At 35.4% G+C, this 23998-nt stretch overlaps 4 protein-coding genes across 4 annotated transcripts; all 4 read right to left on the bottom strand.

Annotated features, from left to right (window-relative positions):
* Window positions 1-3264: 3264 nt before the first annotated feature.
* Window positions 3265-3825, bottom strand: LOC141684965 (uncharacterized). Its single transcript, XM_074490096.1, has one exon. It carries the CDS (start codon window positions 3823-3825, stop codon window positions 3265-3267), a length of 561 nt encoding a protein of 186 aa, XP_074346197.1.
* Window positions 3826-11574: 7749 nt separating this feature from the next.
* LOC141684964 (protein FAR1-RELATED SEQUENCE 5-like) lies at window positions 11575-12396 on the bottom strand. Its single transcript, XM_074490095.1, has one exon. The coding sequence runs from the start codon at window positions 12394-12396 to the stop codon at window positions 11575-11577; it is 822 nt and encodes a 273-aa protein (XP_074346196.1).
* A 43-nt stretch (window positions 12397-12439) lies between these two features.
* On the bottom strand, window positions 12440-13510 carry LOC141684963 (protein FAR1-RELATED SEQUENCE 5-like). Its single transcript, XM_074490094.1, has one exon. The coding sequence runs from the start codon at window positions 13508-13510 to the stop codon at window positions 12440-12442; it is 1071 nt and encodes a 356-aa protein (XP_074346195.1).
* A 4115-nt stretch (window positions 13511-17625) lies between these two features.
* LOC141684321 (uncharacterized) lies at window positions 17626-20341 on the bottom strand. Its single transcript, XM_074489236.1, has 3 exons — window positions 19700-20341; window positions 18904-19251; window positions 17626-18797 (listed from the first exon to the last, which is right to left on the bottom strand). Exons 1-3 carry the CDS (start codon window positions 20141-20143, stop codon window positions 18183-18185), a joined length of 1407 nt encoding a protein of 468 aa, XP_074345337.1. The 5' UTR covers window positions 20144-20341; the 3' UTR covers window positions 17626-18182.
* Between the last annotated feature and the right edge of the window lie 3657 nt (window positions 20342-23998).

The following is a 23998-nucleotide window of genomic DNA, read 5'->3' as shown; positions in this document are numbered from 1 at the left end:
GATAGGCAAACCAGTAGTAGTATCGAGTTTTAAATGTAAAGGTAAAGGAGTTGAAGCTTTGACAGGAAGGGGATGAGAACATTCATGTAACAAATCTTTTGTAAACTTTTGTTGACTAAAAGTGATTCCATTGGCATAATAACCAACCTCAATACCTAAGAAATAATTCAAGAGACCCAAGTCTTTGATACTAAAAACCTGATGTAAATGGTTCTTAATATGAGTAATAGAAGAAAGATCATTACCCGTGACTATGATGTCATCGACGTAAACAGCCATTATAGTAATCAAAGAACCATTTCGTTTAATGAAGAGGCTGTAATCGTTCTTAGACTGCATAAATCCTTGGGTGGTAAGTTCATGAACAAGTTTAGAAAACCATTCCCGGGATGCTTGTTTAAGCCCGTACAATGACTTGATAAGTCTGCAAACAAAATGAGGAGGAACTTTCAATCCAGGTGGTGGAATCATGTAGACTTCCTCCTTTAAGTTGCCGTGCAGAAATGCATTATTAACATCAAGCTGAAACAAATCCCATTTTCTGCTGGATGCCAAAACAATAATACAACGTACAGTGACCATTTTAACAACGGGAGAGAAAGTTTCCTCATAATCGATCCCAAATTTTTGATTGAAGCCCTTAGCAACGAGACGAGCCTTACAACGTTCTAAAGTACCATCGGATTTTAGCTTTACTTTATAAACCCATTTACATCCTATGGGTTTTTTACCAACTGAAAGGGGAACTAATTCCCAGGTATGGTTCAACTCTAGAGCTTGAAGCTCTTTATTCATTGCTTCAACCCAAATAGGGTCGGTGGAGGTAGCTGTATAAGAAGTAGGTTCTGAGATATCACAGAGTTGAGAAATGTGAGCTTGGTGAATAGGATTAAAGTTCTCAGATGATACAAAGTTACAACAATGAGATTGTGTAGAAGTAGTGGCAATATTACAATGAAAATCCTGTAAATAAGTAGGGCGATTGCGTTGTCGAGTGGAAACACGAATATGTGGAGGTGGTGAAGTGATAATGTCTGGGGAATTATAAGGAACTGGAGAATTATTATGAGTAGAAGAATCATGACTGATCGAGTCAGAATGAGAGGCAGGGGAAGGTATGTTGTGTAAAGGAGATGTAGTATCTATAGATTGGACAATATCTGGTGTAACAGAAGGATATTGGTCAAAAAATGTGGTGGAAGCATGAGTGACAGATGGTAAAAAAATGGAATTTAAGTAGGAACTATGTGAAGATGCAACAGAAAGAATATGAAAGGGAAAATGGAACTCATAAAACTTAACATCTCGAGAAACCTGTACTTGATTAGTATCAAGATTCAGAATCTTATATCCTTTTTGAAATGGAGGATAACCAAGAAAAACAGCAGGACTAGCACGAGGGTGAAACTTAGAACGTTGAACCGGGGTTGTAGAAACGTAGCACAGACAGCCAAAATTCCGTAAATTCTCAAGAAAAGGAGCAGAGTTATGTAATTTGAAATAAGGAGAAAGATTACCAAGACTGGGCAGGGGCATTCGATTGATGAGATAGGTTGCACACAAAATACTGTCACCCCAATATATGTCCGGCAATTTGGACTGTAGAAACAAAGCTCGAGCTGTTTCCAACAAATGACGGTGTTTACGCTCTACTACCCCGTTCTGTTGAGGGGTGTAGGCACAAGTAGTTTGATTGACAATACCTCACTTTAAGTAAAATTGTTTCAAATCACCTGCTGTCAGTTCAAGAGCATTATCAGACCGAATGCATAAAACCTGTGCACTATGTTGTTTCTCAACATAATTGACAAAATTCTCCAATACAGTTGATACCTCAGATTTATAACGCAGTAAATGTACCTATGTATAACGAGTAAAATCGTCTACAATAGTCAAGAAAAAACTACAATTTGTATATGTCTTTGTCCTATAAGGACCCCATACATCAATATGTAACAATTCAAGCACTCTAGAGGTTTTAATAGAGCTATGAGGAAATGGTTGTCTACTTTGCCTAGCTTCTGGACAAATTTGGCAAATAGTAGGAGTCAATGTACTACATTCAGGTTTGATAAGCCTCAGTTGAGATATAGGCAAATGGCCAAGTCGCATATGCCACAGATGAATATCAGTAGAACTTTGTGAGGTAAAAGCAGTGCAAGCATTCTTGGTACAAGAGGAGACAGCAGAGATAATAGCAGGAGTAACAATATAGAGTCCATCACTCAGTTTACCAAGAAGCATCAGATGTTCTTTCTGAGAATGGACCTGTAAAAGACATTTGTCATCGAAAAATATCACTTTGCAGGATATATCTTTACAGAGTTTGGTAACTGAGATGATGTGAAAATGAAAGTCAGGGACATGTAGAACATCTTTCAAAATGATGTTATCATTTAGTTTTACTGTTCCCTTATGCTTAACCGGGATTTGACTACCATCTGGAATTGTGATATACTTAGCAGAATCAATAATTGGTGCAAAATCCATAAAATATCTCAAATCTGGACATATATGGTCAGTGTCACCACTGTCTATAATCCAATTTGATTTTGAAATACTCATTAGACAGATGTTACCTGCTAAGAGTGCATGACTGGAAGAATTGACATCAGATTGATTGGCTGAAGGAAACTGCTTGTTCAGTAAATCCAAAAGTTGAGAGTATTGATCATCAGTGAGAGCTCCAGGTGAACCATGTGAAGAACTGGAAGAGTTATTAGTTGGCATCACTTGAGAAGGGTTTTGATCAGCAACAAAAAAAGATTGAGATATGACTGTTGCAGCAGTAGAACTCTGTTTTCTGTCCTTGAATCCTTTGAACCCAGGAGGAAATCCATGAATCTGGAAACACCTATCAATACTACGACCTTGCACTTTACAGTGTGTGCAAAAATAATTGGCCCCTGGTTTAGATGGACTTTTTGATCCAGCATTCTGAGGAACTGAAGGTCCATTATTGTGAGAAAATGAAGGCCTGAAGTTGTAGTTGCCACCAGTTGTAGGTCTCTGAAAATTTTGAACACTATTTGAACCAAAAGATTTCTGAGAATTATGCATTCCATAATTCCTCCTTTCTGCAACAAATGCTGCAATTTCAGTATTCAATGAAAGTTGAGACAAGTCTTTATGATTCTCCTCTTGTGCCACAAGTCTATAAGCTTGAGATACAGTAGGTAAGGGCTGCATCATCATTATATGTCCTCTCACAACACTATACTTATCATTCAGTTTAAGTAAAAACTGCAGTAATCTTTGTTCTTGCTATTTCTTGAGAAATTTCTGCCTTAAGTCACATGTGCATTTCTCACAGGAACAAGTAGGAATCGGATTCACATCATCAATACTATCCCAAACAGTTCTCAGTTTTGTATAGTAATCTGATACAGATTGACTATTCTGAGAAATCTCTACTAGTTCTTGCTCTAAAGAATACAACTCTGTAATAGAAGAACTGCCAAACCTTTCCTCTAGATCTTTCCAGATAGATCGTGCACTTTTAAAAAATACTACACTTCTTGCAATAGTTTCATCAAGATTGAACAGAATCCAAGAAATAACAAGTGAATTACATCGTTCCCAAGCACAATAATCCGGTGAATTATTAGCAGGGGCAGTCAAAGTTCCGTTCATAAAACCAAGCTTGTTCTTAGCCGATAAGATCAATATCATAGATCGTTTGCAGTTATTAAAGTTGTGCCCATTGAATTTGACTGAAACAAGTTGCGTTGTGTTCGCATCTGAAGGATGAATGTAATATACACTTGTAGGATCAAAATTAGTCTGAATATTTGTAGTTGAGGTATCGTTTGCAGATGTAGACATCATTATTAATTCATAAGTAACAGACCGAGAAAAGAAATTGAGATTTCAGATAAAGTCTAGGTCAAAATATCTACTAATTTCAGGAATTTCAAGAATTGACTTTGTTGTGAACAATACAACAATCAGAGATCAATCAAGTACGAAATGAATCGATAGATTTTGATAAGAAAAACACTACTGAATCAATCAAGATTACACAATATATGAACAAATTTGAACAAAAAAATAACAAATTATGATGATTAAGTAAAGTTTTTTACAGAAGAAACCTCGATTTGATGATTTTCTGATGAAATGTCGATGAATCTGCAGCATTAATTGTTGACGAAGATCATAATCGCCACTGCCAGCTCTGATACCATGTTACTTTTCTGAATATGAACTTGATTGATTACCAGAACAAAGAGAATCCAATACAAAAGCTATATATTTATTTCTTAACAAAGAAGAAAACTATACATATATCTAAGTCTGTTTGTTTTGATGTGTTATATATTTTTTATCTAATCTAATGTGTTTCTCTTATATACTATATTTGCACTACTATACAGCTGTGCACTACTATACAGCTGTACACTTTCTAAATCCAGTATCTCTTAACTAACTAATGGAAAGTGGTCCACTGTTATTAGTACATTTGTGTAGACTTAAATAAGTTATAATTTGTCTAACTATTTTACCGATCTGCAGTGTATCCTTTGTATTTTCTTCACAGGTAGCTGACTGTGCAGCAACCATTGCAGTAGAAGAAAGTGTATGATCATTATACGAGAGTGCAGAGAAGGTTACTCGAATTTACATATGAGATTGCAAATGTTTAAATGATCAAATTCGTCGCTTCGTGTAGAAGATTGTTCAGTATTTCACTCTTCCGAGTTTCTTGAAAAAAATTATACTTCCACAAAACCAAGGTGTTATACAAGGTCACCATCGAACGAGCAATGTATTCGTAAAATCTTAAATATTAAATTTATCAGAAAATATCGTTTGTAGTCTAACACAATCAAGAACACGCAAAGCAGTGAAATTTTTTCTAGTCATTATGGTTGTTTAATTAGAAGGTTCAAGACTTCAACCAGTCACACACTATATATATTCTTCTCTCTCGATGATGGATTAAATTATGAGCACTTATTTAATTAACATCTACAAAATCGCTCCAAGCTAAGAGCAAGTACAAAAATGTCCTAAAAACTTGTCCTAAGTTAAAATTTGAGACATTTTCGATAAAAAAGTGTTCCAACAATGTCCCGGTAGGGCCTCAAAATACTGAGACATTTATCATGTGCCTCATTTTTAAGGAACCACTAAGCATGCCCGATCTCATTTATTTCAATTAAAAAATTATTTCCCTCCTTTTTTACACATATCTCTCCTCTCATTATTTACTTTCCCTCCTCATTATAATTTAAATATATTATTATTTTAGTAATGAGACATTAATATAAGACATAGTATTAGACTTGATATTCAATAAAATTGACTTAAACTACTATGACACGGCATTTTATTATATTTATAGGACACATTTAAACTTGCTGTAATACAGTAACAAAAACCAAAAAAAACCTGAAGTAAACTTGGTTCATCTTGTGTTGGTGACTTGGTGTTAGGGCTGGTCCTAAAAATTTGGGTGTCTTAAACGAATTTTGAAAATGGTGCCTCTGTTTCTAAAATTGAAAAGGAAAAGTTCACATACATTCAAATCAATGTACGATGACGTAACTAAAATTTTTTTTTATATTTAACAACACAATCAAATACATGTAAATATATATATATGTATAAATTCACCAACAATTATTACATATGGGGGCCGGTCTATAACAAACGTTTGTTGTAGACCGGCATATAACAAACACATTGGCAGCTGTTGGATCGGAGATTGAATGGCTGAGATTAAAGGCGGACCGCGGAAATTTTCAGCGGTCCGGGGTAATTACGAAAATACCCCTAACCACGGACCGCGGAAAATTTCAGCGGTTTGTGGCGTTTTTTAGTTTGCCTTATCCCTAGCAAACACAAACTCTCTCAAACAGATATACAAACACAGCAGCAGCCGCGCAGAAGCAGAGAAGCAGAAGCAGCACAAGCCAAAAACCTAACACAACCTAACACAACGAGCCAAAATCATTCCTCTTTCTCGCAATTAAGGTATATAATCGATTCTTTTATGTTATTTACAGTTTTATTGATATAAATATATGTTTGTTTTTTATTGTAGATATGATTTTGTGTATGTAAATCGAATTTTTAGTGTTAATTAATGTATGAATCTTTGTGATGAATTAACATATGAAGTGTAGTAAGATTAAATTTGATTTTTGAGAAATTCTAGGGTTCATAATTTGGAATTGAAAAATATTAGTTTTTTAGGATTTACTTAATTAAAATTTAATTTTGATTGGTTAAATTCATTTTTTAGGATATATTTAATGAAGAATTAATTTCGAATTAGTGGTTTAATTAGTGGTTAAAATCGAATTTAATTAGTGAATTACGTTTATAAATTTGGTAAAATCGAATTTGCATAATTTGGTAAAATCGAATTTTTTTGAATTAATTTAGTTAATTTCGAATTTAATGAAAAAATAGTGTGAAATTAGGGTTTAGTTTAATTTTTTTGAATTAATTTAGTTAATTTCGAATTTAATGAAAAAATAGTGTGAAATTAGGGTTTAGTTTAATTTTTTTGAATTAATTTATTTAATTTCGAATTTAATGAAAAAATAGTGTGAAATTAGGGTTTAGTTAATTTATTTTTTTAATTTTTAGTTAATTTCGAATTTAATAAAAATTAGTGTGAAATTAGGGTTTAGTTAATTTTTTTTGAATTAATTTAGTTAATTTCAAATTTAATTTAGTTAATTTCGAATTTGGTAAAATTAGTGTTAAATTCTAAATAAATTAAGAATTTATAATTTATGAAATTAGGGTTAATTTAGTTGATTATATGTGGTAATTGTTTTAATTGTGTACGTGGTAGTTTTAATTGTGGTGATTGATGAATTATGTTGCCAATATTTTCAGGTATGGATAATTTTGGTGATTTCGGGAATATGTTGTCGGGTCCTAACGCGCATAATATTATTTGGGACAATCGGTATCACGTCAGTGAGGATGTTTGGGATGATGCAGGGAGAGATGAGTTGCAGAGCTATTCGGGGAACAAGTCATTGCACTTGTGGAAGTTAAGGAGACCACAGCGGGAATTGCTACCCATGCTTGGGTTTGGGATTTTTGCAGACCCTGTTGTTGTCTTGACTACTGACACTCGGTTGATATCTGCTTTGGTGGAGCGTTGGAGACCCGAGACCAACACTTTTTTCACGAGGCAGGGCGAGATGACTGTTACATTGGAGGATGTGGGGTTTATTTTAGGGGTGCCAGTTCAGGGGGATGCGCTGACTTGTAGGGTGATAGAGAACAAGGCGGCGTATTTTGCTAATAATTGGTTTGAGCCTTTGACCGAGGAGGAGGTGAAGGAGGCTTTGTATCGGAATAACATCAAGCTGGGGTGGTTGTTTGAGAGATATGGTGCACAGAAGCCTGAGAAGAATAATATGAGGGCCACGGTTGTACATACCAAGGCATATCTGCTATTCATTATGGGTTGTATCCTCTTCCCCAGCATCAACCGCTCTTTTGTTCATGTTCGGTATATGCACCCGTTGATTAATATGCGGGAGATTCTTTATTATGCTTGGGGCGCAGCTGTGTTAGCTCATATATATCGGGGTTTGGAGATTGCTGCAAGGAAGGGCATCAAGAGCATTGCTTGTTGTGTCTGGGTGTTACAGGTTTGGTCTTACGAGAGATTTCCTCGTATTGGCGTGCCTTTACGATCTCCCGGTCAGGAGGATTATCCAGTTGCTGAGGGATGGGCCTATGCTAGTGATACTCATGTCGGGGTTTCGAAGAAGCGCAGGATGTCAGGCCCTCACCACAGCTTACCGTTCTATAGGGGTGAGTTTGATGGTGTTGCTGGTGATGAGGTGGTCTGGAGGCCGTATGCTAGGTTCGAGGATGTTATGGACAGCGAGATGATACAGGCACAGTTAGCTGGGTGCGGTCGAGTTCCCCTTGTATGTTACGATGTGGTCGAGTGGCAGCATCCGGACAGGGTGTCGAGACAGTTTGGTTCTAGTCCCCAGATTCCACAGGCACCGGTGAACATGGTTGGTTACAGGGGGGCTAAGGATGCCACGTTTGCATGGGAGGATTGGCTGGTGCGGTGGTTTATTGATATTGGCAAATGGGCCAGGTTCTGTTCAGATTTGGATGGCCTTGTTGATGACTCGGTAGACATAGCTTCGGAGGCTGATTACATGGCGTGGTATGCTGATATATCTCGTATGCGCATAGGGAAGCCTGATCCACAGCCTCAGCAGCAGTACAAGACGAGGGAGTTGTATGATAGCCTCGAGGGCTATGAAGTTGTAAGTGTTTTACAAATATGCATATTTCACATTACACCCCCACACACTACAAAATTTGTATTCACACGTATTTCATCTTGATGATATGATATCCTTGTGGAATTAATGAAAAAATGTTTGCTTGTTTTTATTTGTAGATGGTTGTCGGGCTTAATATGTTGAAGCAACTGGATGCTAGGGTTCTTCCTGAGTTTGTGGAGGAGTTTGGGAGGATTTCTGCTACCTTCCTCACACCATTCTCTCGGTTGATGAAGAAGATCAAAGGACTCGCCTATAGACCTCCCACATTTCAGAATATAAAATCAGATTTCATTGCACCTTTGGCTGACGACTTTGACATTCCAGCCATTCCTGCCCAGGATGTCGTTGACATGACACAGCCATCCCAGCATGTGTCTCAGCCACCCCAGGCTATTGCCTCATCTAGTAGGCCCGCGAAGCTTGCATCCCGCAGGATGAAAGAGGAGAAGTGGAGTATCACTAAGAGTCTCAGCATGACAAAGAAGAATGCTATATATTCAGATTGGGGATGGGGCTTTGGGATGGCGCCGAGGAATCCCGGTGGTCTTAGTGTTCAGGACTATCACGTCCATGCATCAGATATGCAGAGTCTGGCTCCAGGAACATGGGTTGATGACATGATCATATACACTTATATGGTATTGTTCGTTGTCTAATATATTTTAGTGTTTGCATTTATTTTACTTGTTGCATTAATTTTACTTGTTGCATTCATATATACTTGCAGGGATTGCTAAGGACTCGGGAGGAGGAGATTCACACTGGAGGTATATGGGAGAGGAAACCCGTCTATTATTTCTTGGATCCCTACTTCATGGTTCTTGGGAAAGGACATGTGAAGAAAATCAGAAAAGCATCGAGGGTCGGTGGAGATACATTGCAGAGGGCATGGAATAAAGCATTACGTAGCTTTACCGGGTTTTCCAGTGCTACTGTTGGTCCTTCCGTTCTCGACGCGGACTACATATTCATCCCATGATGTGTCGGAGATGTGCATTGGGTTTTGTTCATGTTCGGTACTAGACGATTTGAAGGTCTTATCATAGATTCAATGAATGACGAGCCAGATTATCGTGAGGATATACGAGTGGTAGTATGTTCCTCTACTATTACTGTCTTCTATATAGTCCTTACCAATTGTATATTATATTCATTCTCGGATTATAATTTCATTGCAGTCATGGTTGTTGCCGAGGCTATTGCATATGGTACACCCAGTCGAGGGGTTTGACCCTACTTCTGCCGAGGTCCTAGCTCTACCGTCCAGGCCAAAGCAACGAAACTCTAATGATTGTGGTGTTTATGTGATGAAGTACATGGACTACTTCACACAAGGATATGACTTAGCCGAGGTACCGAATTGGTCGCAGGAGGAGGTGGATACCTTTAGGTATAGGATAGCTAGGGAGCTTCAGCTAGGGAAGGCAAGTGGGATTCTCGGGATTCGTATGCGTAGGCGTCACGAAGCTTCGTAGTTGAATTTCATTTGATTTTAGGTTGTCGAATTATGTAGTTGGATTTCGTTTCATTTTAGGTTATCGGATTATGTAGTTGCATTTCTTTTGATTTTATATTGTCGGTTTACGTACTTGGATATCATTTGATTTTATATTGTCGGTTTTATTTGATTTTATTTTGGTGGATTTTGTGGATCTTGGATTGTTTTGGATTTTGGAGGATTATTTTGGTGAATTATGCTTAATTTCGGAGGATTATAGGTGTGTGGGATTTTTGTTGCCAATTTTGGTGAATTTGGTGGATTATAGGTGGTAAATTATGCTGGCAATTTTTGTGGATTATAGGTGGTGAATTTCTGTATACAGTCTGCATTACAAAAAAATTCCTGCCCAGCCGCGGAAATTTTCCGCGGTCCCTCTTTAGGCCCAACCGCGGAAAATTTTCGCGGTCCGTCCCTTTGGTTTTGTTCCAGAAAACAGAGCAGAAACAGAGGCATGCATGCAAACCTTCTGTTGAAATTGCTTATTTTTTGGAAGTTAGTCCTAACTAACTTCCACTAATCCAAACCACTCTCAAAAGTCTTAAAATATGGTAATGAGTGATTTTCAAAAAAAAAAAATTCATTTTTTACGTTAAATTGAAAATTCCTTAAAAAAGTCAACAAAAGTCAACTGCTTGTCCAAATATTGAAAAAAACCTTTCAATACATTTCATAACAATTTGTAATGTATAGTTCGACTTGTAAATTTTACTTTTCAATCTCAAATTTTTAGGTACACTTTCAATCTCAAATTTCATACTTTAATTCATAGAAAATTCATATAAATTCATATAAAATTCAATGAAAATACATAGATTCGAATGAAAATTACACGATCAATACAGTCCACTAAATTTTATGAAATATATTGGCCCTAACCAAAAATACCTAGTATATTAGAAAGACCACCGGATAACCGGTGTTGAGCAACTCCTTGCGTAGTATCCACGAAGCATGCAATATGGTAGAGAACAAGTACACAACCATCACAGATATGGCCTTTCGTAAGTTTCCAAGGGTAAGGGTTGGAGTCATTCCAAATGGTAACGGGAATCGTATTCAAGCCATCGTAGAGACGAAATCTTGCAAAACATGTCCCGCGTTCCCTCTCCGTCCCTCCCGTTAGGTGTGAAACCCAACCCTTCACATATTCGATGCGTATTTGGTCCATATTAAAACCCTCACGAGGCCTCAAGTTTACAATATCGGCAATCCGATCACATTTAACAAGCTTACCGCCATTCCATTCGGATTTTTTCCATTTTCCATCGGGCGTGTTGTTGCCCAAATTCAAGATCGGAAGAAAGTACGGATCCGGATGAGAGTTCACCAATCTCCACGGTTCAGTACCCTCCATCCAATTGCATGCCTCGATCCAATTTTTGGCCCTATAAGCCTCCTCATCGGGTGGGTACAAGTCCGTTTCCTCTTCCTCCACATGGGGCGGCTCGTCATTGTCCACAAGGGGCATCAACTCGGCACATGCATCTTCCATCTCACTAAAGGTTGGTGAGACCACATCTTCCTCGTCATTGTCCTCATACCACGAGTCGCTTGGTAGGGAGTCCGAGAATGTGTTGCTAACGTGGGAAACCGAATCACAACTATGATCGGAGTTATTCTCACCACTATACTCGCTAGTCATGTTACCTATCACAATAAAACACAATTATATGACAATAATTGGCAATTATATGACAATAAAACATAACAAAAAAGAAAGCAATGTTAAACACTTAAAATTCAAATCCATTTAAAGATTACAACATTCGGTTACAAAATGGTACACCACTAATTATATTGCGATTCTTGAACATTTTTAAGATCTTCTAGTCTACTAGCACACTTCCTTTTATCATGGCCTTCCATTTGACAATAAGTGCACCTTCTTGGCGGCTTCTCCTTTTTACCAATCGATTTTATTGGACTTTTGAAACGAACGTCCTTCTTCCTCCCTTTAGTTTGGGACATCATAGGGTCAAAAATTGTTTCTTCATGAGCACTTGCATTTGGAGCTTGCGAATTGCTTTCGTAAGATTTAATTCCATCAACGCTCATTTTTTCGAGAATTGGTATTTCTCGATTCATCACTCCAACGGCATAATCATACCGTTCCTTGGATGCAATGCTACTTTGACAAAAACTCATGGTTAACATTGTCATGCTATTAAATCGATCGGTTGAGGTCAACTCATGACTTTGTTCAACATCCAAATTATAAGGCAACACACCATCAACTCTATTGGCATGCATTGTCCACCTCCGGTTTATGTAATACGGGGGAATTTCCGAAACCCGTTTCTTAGTGAAGACCGCCAATAGGTGTCTACAAGGTAGCCCCGAATGTTCAAGCATTCTACACGTACACATTCTCAAAGAGCTTGCTTTCTCGAATGCCACAAAATAAACATTTCTTCTCGTAGGCTCGGACATGGGCCTATAATAACTATAGTACGTATAAACATCCCACATTCTCTTCCCTTCTTCACTAGCTCGTCGGTCTTTTTCAACAAAGTATTTTGAAGACTCAACCAATTCATCTTGAAATCTTCTAAACATTTCCTTAGTGTAGATACAAGAAGCATGATACTCCAATGTGGTATGCAATTTCATGGGACGTTTTAGATTAATGGTGACATAATCTTCTTCCTTCTCCCTAATTAATTGCCTTGCCAATGCTTTTTTGGGCATTTTCAATGAATTCCTTCAAACCCGTTGCCGAACTCACATACTTATCAAAGAAAGAATTCATCCCCTCACTCCTCGATGTACTATTTTGAAACGCCGAAAATTTGTTTCTAGTATATGCAGGAATCCACTTGTGCTTCAACTCATATAACCCCTTTAACCATTTATGATCTTGCAAGTGATACTTTTCCACAAACGACGCCCATCTAACTTCAAAAACATATTCGGTGAGAGATTTATAAATGCAATTGTTGAAGTCCGTCTTGAATTCCGGAAAAGCCGAATAATAATGAGCTAATTTCTCCGGGAATTTTTGACTAATGTGCCAAGAACACAATAAATGGGTAGTATTCGGGAGTACAACCGCAATAGCGCTTGCCATGGCTTGATCTTGATCCGTGATTATAGTCAATGGAGGATTATTCCCCACACCTTCAAGCCAAGTACGAAGAATCCACTCAAAAGTCGACGCATGTTCATCCCGCATCAATGCAAACCCGAAAATTACCGATTGATAATGATGATTGACTCTGGTAAATGGGACAAATGGCATTGCATACCTATTTGTCCGATAAGTGGTATCAAAAGCCATAACATCGCCAAAATTTTGGTAAGCCATTATACATCTCGGATCAATCCATACTAGACACTTCAAGCGATTCTCTTCATCGACTTCGGTCCTAATAAAATATTTAGAACCACTTTCTTCATTCAACCTATGCAACAAGTCCAACCCCGCTTGGGCGTCACTAATCTCAAACCTTTTCTTCCTCTCGTCTCTTAACACATTCCTAACATGTTGAACATTGAAACCAACTTTGTCATTACCTCCATGAATGTTACCAATCACATTCATCACTTGACAATTACGAACCCCCGAACCATAAAGCGTTTTTATCAAACTACGGGTCGCGGTGTTGACATGTCTTTCTCGTTGTACCAAATTCATCTTATTAGGGGAAACAAGACCGTGGTTGTGTACCAATTCAAGGCTAGTTACCTCCCAGTGACGTTTTTTCTTTTGATAATTGACATACATCCTCACCTTGCACTCGCTTTTAGGAAGAACCTCTCTACGTCGTTTATTTTGACTACAAAATCTTCATCCTCACCCTCAACATTATCACTATCATTTTCAACCTCATTTTCAACCTCATGTCCATCACTTTCATCTTCGACATCAACCAAATCGTCATCTAAATTAATAAATTCCTCATTTCTATCTACAAAATCATCATCTTCAACATATACAGGGGTTTTAGGTTCTTCACTACTATTTAAACTATCAAGATGTAAACTACAATCAATAGCCTCTTTTTTTTCATTTTGACGTTTATGACGAAACATACGAGCAAATAATTTATCCGTCATGAAAATGTGAAATTTAAGACAAGAAATATACCTTGAATTGACAAAACAACTTGAATTTCTTTATGAAAATGCCCCAAAATCGCCTAAAATGTAAACTTGAAGAGAGTAGAATTTTTCTTGAAAATTTTGGTGTTTTTGTGGTGAAATGAGGTGCTGTTGGGATGATGGGGATAAGGGGACAACACCCAACCGCGGAAAATTTTCGCGGTCCGTCCAGACCAACCGCGGAAAATTTCAGCGGTCCGGATGCCATCTCACCCGTTAATCCCCCATCCAACGGCTGATAAATTGTTTGTCAACAAACTTTAAACAGCAAACGGTTGCTAAAGACCTGTTCCCATTACATATATACGCATAGGTTTTTTGGTGCACATGATATGGCGTCATCATAGGTGTTCGTCTTGGTCGCCTTATTTAAGGGCCAACACTGTTTGTGGAAGTGTAAAGCCTTAAATTTATAATTACTTTTGCCTTGAAGTCCAAAAATGTGTGTTAGGTAACATGTCCGGATGGTGTAAATGTATCTGGAGATGATCTAAAATTAATTGTAAAATGAAATTTTAGCTGAATAAAACCCCCGCAAACTACTTGTTTTGTATCAAAAACAAGAAAGAGGTTGACAACATTAAAATTTGGTTTGATGGGGCCCGTCCTTTTTATTTTGGTAATGTGACAAAAAATTTTAAGGCCTTGTTATTGCTATATTGTTGGGCCATGATCCACTTTTATTCAACAAAAAGGCCCTTAATACAGATGTCTATGGGCCGGGGCTGGTTTATAAATTCAAGATACAAATAATGGAGGCACATCTAAATTCAAGATACGCAAAGTGAAATAAATAATGAAAAAAATTATCAAAAATATTCATGCTTTTTAAGTTATTTACAAAAATTTGCATACAAGGGTGCAGAGGAGGTTACTAGAATTTACCAATGTGAGAGCATCTCCAACCACATATATACCTTAACTAAAAATCATTAATACATACTATAAATAAAAAATATAGAGATTATGTAAAAAAAATCCCTCTCCAAGGGTATATTCCCCGTATTTATAAATATAGTCAATCTCTTGATGTTTATATTTGTTGAACCACAACAGATCTGTAAGAAATTTGTAAAAAAAAATTAATCAATTATTACCATATTGAAGTAATATAATCTATTTATAACAACATAAAATTTAATAACATACTATTTTTAAAAAATAGCTAACCAATATAATCAATCATATCGAAGTACAATACATTACAGATTCAACAAATTTTACATATTGTCTTCCAGGTCCAATTTCGCCAACCAATTATAAATAACATCATTGGAGATGCTCTTACAGAAAAAGTTACTCAAAATTGCATACGAAGTTGCAAATATAATATTTTTTAAAATACTTTATCCAACATGGATATTTTTGAAAAACCCCCTAAATATATCATTTCTCATTTTGTTGAAAAATACAGTACTACGTTTTAACCACAATAAAACATAAAAAGACATAACAATTAAATAGCATGAAAAATGGGGGAGTATGTTATTGAATGTGCTTGTTTATGCAAGAACAAAATATTGATTTATTAGCTGGACCATGAAGGAATTGTAACAACTATTTGGTTATATGCAAGTCGAGTTACATTGGTATGTCAAATTGGTACCACTTCGAATATTCTCATTCCGTCTCGATTTATTTATTCCGTCTCCATTTATTTAAGTCCGTTAACTAATGCCCGAAATTGTATGTAAGATGTCAATTCGTCACTTCATTCTCAACTCAACAATTGTATCTAAGATGTCAATTTGTTACTTCCTCTGTATCATTAAATTTTCTACATTACTTTTCGGTACGTTTTTAATGTTATTTTAAAATATAATTTCATAATATTTTTTAAATTATTTTTTTTATGAATAAAAGTTTTATATTTAAATTTTTATTCAAATTTTTTATTCAAATTGTTTTTAAAAAAAATATTACAAAACAATACTTTATAAAAATCTCGAAATACATGCAAATAATAAACGTAGAGAACCCGGTGGGACGGAGATAGGAGTTCATTCTCAACTCAACTAGACAGAGCATGAGCAATAGAAGTGAGTGAAGGACTTCAAGTTGTGTGTGCAGGCAACTAGTCAACTAGTGAGTGGTCTATTTTTTCCGCACGGCACTGGCAATATTTATTGGGTTGATGAGTTTGAGTTTGATGTACTAGTAGACTAGTATAGTAGTAAATGCTTGCATATAGGCTTCGTTACGAGCATAGCTAATTACCTCTTTGCCGACACTTTATAAACATTTTGCCATAAATTTACTCCTACGTGGACTTGTCTACTCCTATGCCTAATTTACTTTGAGAACCTCGATGCATCTTATTGCACGTCCGAACAAAATTTAACAAGTCTTTCATTGGTTACAAAGTCAAGGTTATTAGCACTAAAAATTATGAACCCTTTCCCCCAAAAGAAGTTTCTATATTAAAACAATTGGGTCAATGTTTGTACGTGGGGGTGTTTAATGTTATTGTAGTAGTTTCATTTCATCGACATCGATGGAACCCTAATTCCCAAGTGATTCCGGACACTGGTACCATGGTGTTGCCTGTTTCCGAGGAAGCCAAGAAGACGACGAGTGGTGTGCTAGCGCTATTACTAATTGTCACGGTTACAAAACTCGAAATTTGATTTTTCTTCATCGCAATCTCCAAAATCCGAGTAATTGACCAATTTTTTGAATATTTTTCGTAATACGAATCAATTCACCTCAAATTTCCCAGTAATCACCCGAATACTCGTCCGGGTCAACTGATTTTAAAGAAACACTACTAATTGGTAGTAAAACAATACATATTTTTTAATCCGTAATTATAGCAATGCCCCTCGCGCATTAACGACTACGTGAGTTAGTACTTAGAATTATCAAATTTTAAGTTAGTACTTAGAATTATCAAGTTTTGAGTTGGTACTTAGAATTATCAAGTTTTAAGCTATATACAGGGAAAAAATCGAATATTATAGTTTAAAATCTGTGATGAAAAATATGGAAGGAATGGACATGCTTTCTTTAGTGAGAGGAATTAGGGGATAATTGGACTGATACCCGTGCTAATTTGTTATGACTTGGTGACATTTAATTAGAACTTGATTTGCTTTCTTAATTGTTAAAATCCCTTCACATGTATGGTTTGATTTTAGTATTTGGGTATTGACAGTTGCATTTCTAAAGCAAGAAAGACTGAAAAAAGATGAGTAAACGCAACAATCTTGCTTTTTTCCCGTGCTTGGCACCAACCATCATATTTCTCCCTCGTGCTTTTCCTGCAGGGCCACCAGTGTCCCTGATGGTTAATTTTATACTATAATGCCTTCAAGCATGGCCTTCACCAATAGTGGAATCACAGAGAGAAAGAGAGAGGGGGGGGAGGGGAGAGAGAGAGAGAGAGATTATATATTTATATAATTGAAAGAGTTTGGTAGAGCAAATTCCAGGGAAAGATGAGCAAGGCCAAAGGGATATTTCCACTGAACAAGTTGCCCTAGGATGCTATCTTCTTTGGCAAACCAAGAAAAAGATAACAACCCCAGCTAGGAAAGATAACTGAAACTGCAGTAATAGCTTACAAAACAATGGATTCAGCTTTATATCTTTATACCATTCCAGAAGACATTTATAGCAGTCAATATTTTAGATTTAGATTCAACATCAAGTTTTGTTTACAGTTTCTGTCTGGCAGTACTGGCTAGATGCCAAAGTACCAGTGCAGCCTGTATCAGACGACATTTTAAATACAGGAGATGAAATAAAATTAATCAAATAAAACCAAACAGAAGTAACATAAGTCCATAATCATCTCTCATTGCTAGCCTAACCATGATCCATGTTAAACCAAGAAACTATGAGACTTCCTATAACATACCAGAACTAACAAACAAACACAAGTAGAAAAGGATGTACTAAAAAACTACTAGTATCGACCCTGACGCAGCAAAGGCGTACTCGTTATGGCGGAAAAAAAAAGGTAAAGATATTGATGGCTTCGCCAGAAGCTTCACCACCTTCCTTCAGTTTATGGAATGATGGAAGGTAAACAATAAAAATATAACCTCCATTAGCTTCATCCGGTAGAAACAAGCTCCAACACCATAGTTGGTTTCTGCAGGAAAGAGTATAAAGATCCACCTAGGTTTAGCAATACCCATGAACCGATTATGCTCTATTTACAGATAATAGAGGCCGAGCCAGCTAAATTACCTTAATAAACCTAAACTTCTGTCTGTATCATGTGTTAGTCAATCATAAGTTACCTAACCATATAAACAATTGCCCTAATTATTTTAATCCTGCCCTTGTGGTTAGACTTCAACCTTCCAACCCATTTCAGTACTATCCACTGTCTCCAGAGCTGCCACCTTTGCCCGATGAGCTGCGAGGGCCATTGCAGTACTTCCCCTTCCATCTTGAGAGAATTCCCGAGCCTCACTAATGGATCCGGATCTTAAATCAGCTGGGGGAATAAAACAATCCAAGGACAAGCCTGGAACGTTGAATGCAACTTCTTCAATTGTCCAAGCTTCTTCCATTCTGGTTTTTGTATGGCTCATTGCTACTTCTCCAAACCGAAACAAAGTCACCACAGAACGACCAGAATGGGCAATCATGATACCTTCCACAGGCCGATAATCATCCAGGAAGGAATTAATAGTGGTTTCCCAGTAAACTGCATCACCGCCACTAGATTGGATACGAGTAAGATGCGAATCCTCCATGTGAATAAGTAGTCCTGACTTCTGGCTGAAGTAGCCAAATAGAACATGCCTTATGATCTCTGCAGGACCTTCACTTCTTGCCTTCAATGTCTTTGGATCGGCACAAATCTTTAGAATGAAACAGTCCTCCCCGTTAATCTTCTTCTCTCCTATGCACTTTGCATCAGCAAACATACTAGCAGTAGTTCTCGGATCTAGACCCTGAAATGTACAACAATAAATCTCATGTTGTCTTTGAACAGGCGACCCCAACAACAAATAAAAAACCTCTTAAACAATAAAAAATAAAATAAAAGCAAGGGTTTACCTGTAGTGCACGACGCAACGGTCGAACCGGACCTTTCGCAGTATGAGTTCCAAGCCAAGGAGTATGCCTCCAAACAAGCTTCCCATTACAACCTGCGTGAACCTTACTTGCCCCAACTGCAAGCTCAACATACCACATATCCGGATTCATCTGCCACAGCACAAACCCACCCGACTCAGCATCTCTACTGGCATTCTTGTTCTTCATAGTTCGAGTAGCAGTTTCAAACTCACAAGCTAACATCTTCACTTTCCCCATAGCATAAGCATTCTTTATCGAGTTTTGTAGCTTCTGTCCTCCTGAAGCAGCAGTATACTGCTGCAAAATGTATTGCGCCGACGAAGTTTCCTACAACCACATGACCCATATTAAACACAAAATCCAAATCACTACAAATTCATTCCACAACAAAATAACACCAATAAGCCTTAAAAACACAAATTTGGCAAAATCTTTTTTTCGTCTGAAAGTTCAACTTCAATATAAATACAATAACTAACCATCAGAAATTAAAAAATATCTAAAAATCATGACCAAACATTAAAAAAGGGTCTCAACTAATTACGAAAACGACCCGAAATATATAATAATAATTCAAACTCAACCATCAAACAATCAAAATCACACAATTCTAACAACCAATGACACTTTCCAAATCAAACACATTCTAAACCACCTACTTTTCACACAATTAATTCAAAAAGAAACCAAATTAATCACACCCCACAAAAAATAAATACATTAAAAACACTAATTTCAAGAAAATATTAAAAACGAGTGAATTCAAGATTCTTACAATGGGAGTGTCTTTGATGCTAAGATGAGGCAAAGGGTCAGTGCTGACGTGGACAGGAGCAAGTGGGGCCCCCATAACACCAAGCAACAATCTCAGATCAGACCGTTTTTGCACATTCGGGTTCATAGATGGGGTCCGAGAAAGTTGACCCATCATCCACTGACCCAACCCGACCCGTTTAGAATCCCCCAATTCTTCACCATCAAGATCCGGACCCTCTTTCAATGGGCCCAATGTCTCTCCTAACCCGGGTCTAAAACTCCCGGATCTACAAATAATTTGATCCGAATTGTTAAACCCGGGTTGATTTTGGTGGGCTTTTTTGAACCCGAGAAACCCGGATGACCCGACCCGACCCGGACTCTTGGAGCGTGATCTTGCTGGGGATAAGCTGCGGATCACTTCGTCTTTTAGGTTTGAGAAGAAGCCCTGTTTTTTATCCATTATTGTTGAAAACCCTAATTTTTGTGTGTATAGATATGTGAGTTTGTGTGTATTTTTAGAGAAGTGTTTAGAGATGAAATGTAGGTGTTTTCATGGTGTGTGGAGGGAAGTGAAGTGAGCTTATGTTTTGTAACTGAAAGTGGGTGATGAGAGAGAGAGAGAGAGAGAGAGAGATTTGTGTTTTTGAGAGAGAGAGATGTAAACAAGCTGAGCGAATTAGAGGGAACGAGTATATATAATGTGATTTGAGACTTGAGAGAGAGCTTCGAAATTTCAACTTTTATTTGGATTTGTATTTTTTAAAGATTTTTTTTTTATCATTGAAATATTTTTGGGATTTTTTGAAAAAAATAAAACTTTTTAATTTATTTTTTATAAAAATTTATTTCTAAAGTTTTTATTCGTAAAACATACGATTTTCAGAATTTTTACAAATTACAGTTTTACAACTCAACGTTGAACATCGAATGGAATAAAAAATATTCGGTTTTACTTAAAAACCGTAATTTTTTTATTCACTAAGTTGTTTTTTGGTGCATAACATTTTTTCAAATATTTTGAAAGATAGTAAAATTATAAATTTTAATGTAATTTTTTGGTAGTTTTTCGCATTCTTTTATAGTATTAATTTTAAATTTTAAATAAATATAAAATTTTATTTTATCATGTACAGACAGTATTTTTTATTTTATATGTCATTTGATTTATACTTTATACATAAACTTAAATAAAAAACTGAAAATCAAAATTTAAATAATAAAACATATGAAAATAACTAGGTAATTATGAGAAAAGAAGTAAGGTCAAATATGAATGTGATTTGTTTGTGAAAGATGGGCCCAGTTAATGGTCCGGAAATCGGGTCCAGTTTAAGAAAGACCGATCATGTTATTGAACTGCTTTTCCACTAATGTAGTCTTTTCATATTGATTGACCACAAAAAAATCTAGAGAAAATAACGGAAGAGTTCATTGTATAGCAAATAATTATTTATCATTAAATTAAAAATATATAACATTCTTTGAAGTCAAGAGTTCAATTTTAAAACTCTAATGAAACTTATATTTAATATTTTTTATTGAAAAAAGAACTTAAATTTTATTCTTACGACTTCAATTAAAGATGAACGAATCTATATTTTATTATTTTAGAAAAAATCCCTCAATTTCCATTACCAAATATGTAATAATTCAATATTAATAGAATAATTGGTTAGTTTTACTTTTAAGTGAAATTATAAATAATTTTCTCTTAAAGTTGAATTTTATGATTATTATCAATTATCATTTTCGATTTATAAACGTTATCATTATATATATAGTTTCGTTTATGAAATACAACTTCGTCAAGCAAATGTAATTATAAATAATTTTCCTACTTTTACTTTCTGTTTGAAATTAATGTTAAAAATTACCGTGTTGTTAGAATAGTGCTGATGAAAAAAGTGGTACTAAAAAATCAGACTACTATTTGGTATTAATATTTTTAATAAATATGTTTTGAAGTAAAAATATTATAAAAATAATATTTTTGATGAAGTTTGACGATAAAATCAGTATCTACTTTCAGCAAAAATTGATAAATAACTTTTTTGAAAAGCATGGGTGTCTTGATTTTTCTAACAACAGTTTTTACGTTAAAAATATTTTTCAGAATAGCAGTTTTGAAATTTAATCAAATAAATTTTTACTTACTTTTCAGCAAAAAGTAATTTTACAATCGAAAACATCAATACCAAACACACTCTTAATCCGGTGGATATATTTTCTTATTAATGGCTCTAGTGCTATATCAATGGAATACCCATCTTGTATCAATTATTATTAGAAAGAGAATAGGAGATGACTGCTCGTGGATAACGGACTTTGACTTGGCTATCTTCTAATTTTCATTTTTGTTCTATTAACAAATTTTGTACATTCAAAATAATTAAGCGGATTAATTAATTATTAAATGTTCAAACATTAAAAACTGACACTTGGAATAGGAGGAAGAGAGTGTTTAGGGGCCCAAATGAGGCGCTTAGTTGCATTAGTGAAAACACATTAATGTTGGGTACAGCTAATTAGCTACTCCTACTTTACAGGATTAAAAAAAGAGGGGATATAACACAAGTTTGCTTAATTGTCATGAAAGGGACAAGGACAACAAGTGTTGATGTCTTTCTCAGTGTCATATCTATAGCATACCATTGTTAATAATAAATCTGTTAAAGAAAGTTGTAAATTACCTAAAAACAACAGGTTTTAGTTAAAAACATGACATGTGAATGCATGAAAATGCAAACAAAAAATCAAATTTGGTTGGAGGGGCAAAGATCTTGGTGAGTTGTGACATATTTAGGCAAGATGCTCACATGATTTCACATCTTCTATCCATCATTTTTTTGGTCTTTAGATATGGGTTCATTTTTTTTAAGTCATTACAAAATACATGTAAGTGTCTATTTTATAAACCGGAATAGATCTTTAGAAAGATTCTTATTATTTTCTTGCTATCTACAATATCTATACAACTATTTATTTACTACATCCATTTCGTTTATATTGACCACCATTTTAAATTTCGTATTTAACTATTAAACGAAAGTTGCCTAACTTAATCTCAAATGTTAACATATTTGAAAAATATTAACGTATTATACGTATATAATACTTAATTTATTTTTATATGAAAATGTGACCAATATTTTTTGGATAAACGAATAATGAATTGTGATCAATATAAACCGGATAGATATAATATTTTTTAAATTTTTTATCTGATATGTCTTGTCAATAAACTTTCCTCGTAGTATATAAAATTTGTTTTTAATATAGATTACTAATTATATTTGAATATTATAAAATGTTTAACAATTAAATTTCAAAAAACAAAGATTTTACATTTCATTATATTCTATAATAATTTTGGACAACTGTGTTTACACTACAGAACACTGTGAATTATTTTATTGATTTTCAATGGTTTTTTAAATAAAAAATTGTACAACTTTATTTTTTGATTTGATGATTAAAATTTATAACTATATATGATGAAAATGAAATAAATATGTGTAACACCCCCATTTTAAATTTAAAAGGAGATATTACTTAAAATCCATAAACCTGCAAACAGAGTACTAATATATTTCTAACAATAATTTAACAATCTAAAATTTCCAAAATAATACTAAATTTCCAAAATGTCTAAACTAATAATATAAATTCCGAATTCTCTAAATAAATAAATAAGTCTAAATACTGATAAAGTCTGAAATCCTAATCAATAAAAAGGGGTAGCTCTCCATCACACAGTCCCAAATTCCCCTAAACACCTGCCAGAAAAAGAATACGGCATGAGCCAAACGCCCAGTACGGATTTGGAATACAATTTATAGAATAAAGAGATTAGAAATAAATAATCTGCAAATTATAATAAAACAACAATTTAAAAAAAAAATAAGGCTGAAACAACGAGGGGTTAGGATATTTCATACCGAGATCAGAACAGATACAAATACACACATCATAGGGTACCTAATGTGTGCAACAAAATGGATAACGTGTACGACATATACAACGTCACCATAAATCAAATCATAAATCAAACTCTGGGTGCACCCACGTATCCTGAAACAAATATCAAATGCGCAAAAACTCCTCCCAAGAGCTGACAGAAGGATACGCCGTGACCAATCACACTGTCACGGAAGTGTCATGTCACTGGTGCCGCAATGACATGACTATAGTACCCCTACAGCTGGTTAACTCGGTATACCCTAAATCACACTAAGGGTTCAAAATAAAATATTCTCGCAAAAATTAAAATCATCTGAGACAAGTAATTCAGATTTACAAAACAGAGGGCGTCATA

The sequence above is a fragment of the Apium graveolens genome, chromosome 9 (genome assembly GCF_009905375.1).
Source record: "Apium graveolens cultivar Ventura chromosome 9, ASM990537v1, whole genome shotgun sequence".
Classification (NCBI taxonomy): Eukaryota; Viridiplantae; Streptophyta; class Magnoliopsida; order Apiales; family Apiaceae; genus Apium; species Apium graveolens.
The sequence above is the reverse complement of the archived record's forward strand: the minus strand, read 5'-3'. Positions and strand labels throughout refer to the sequence as shown.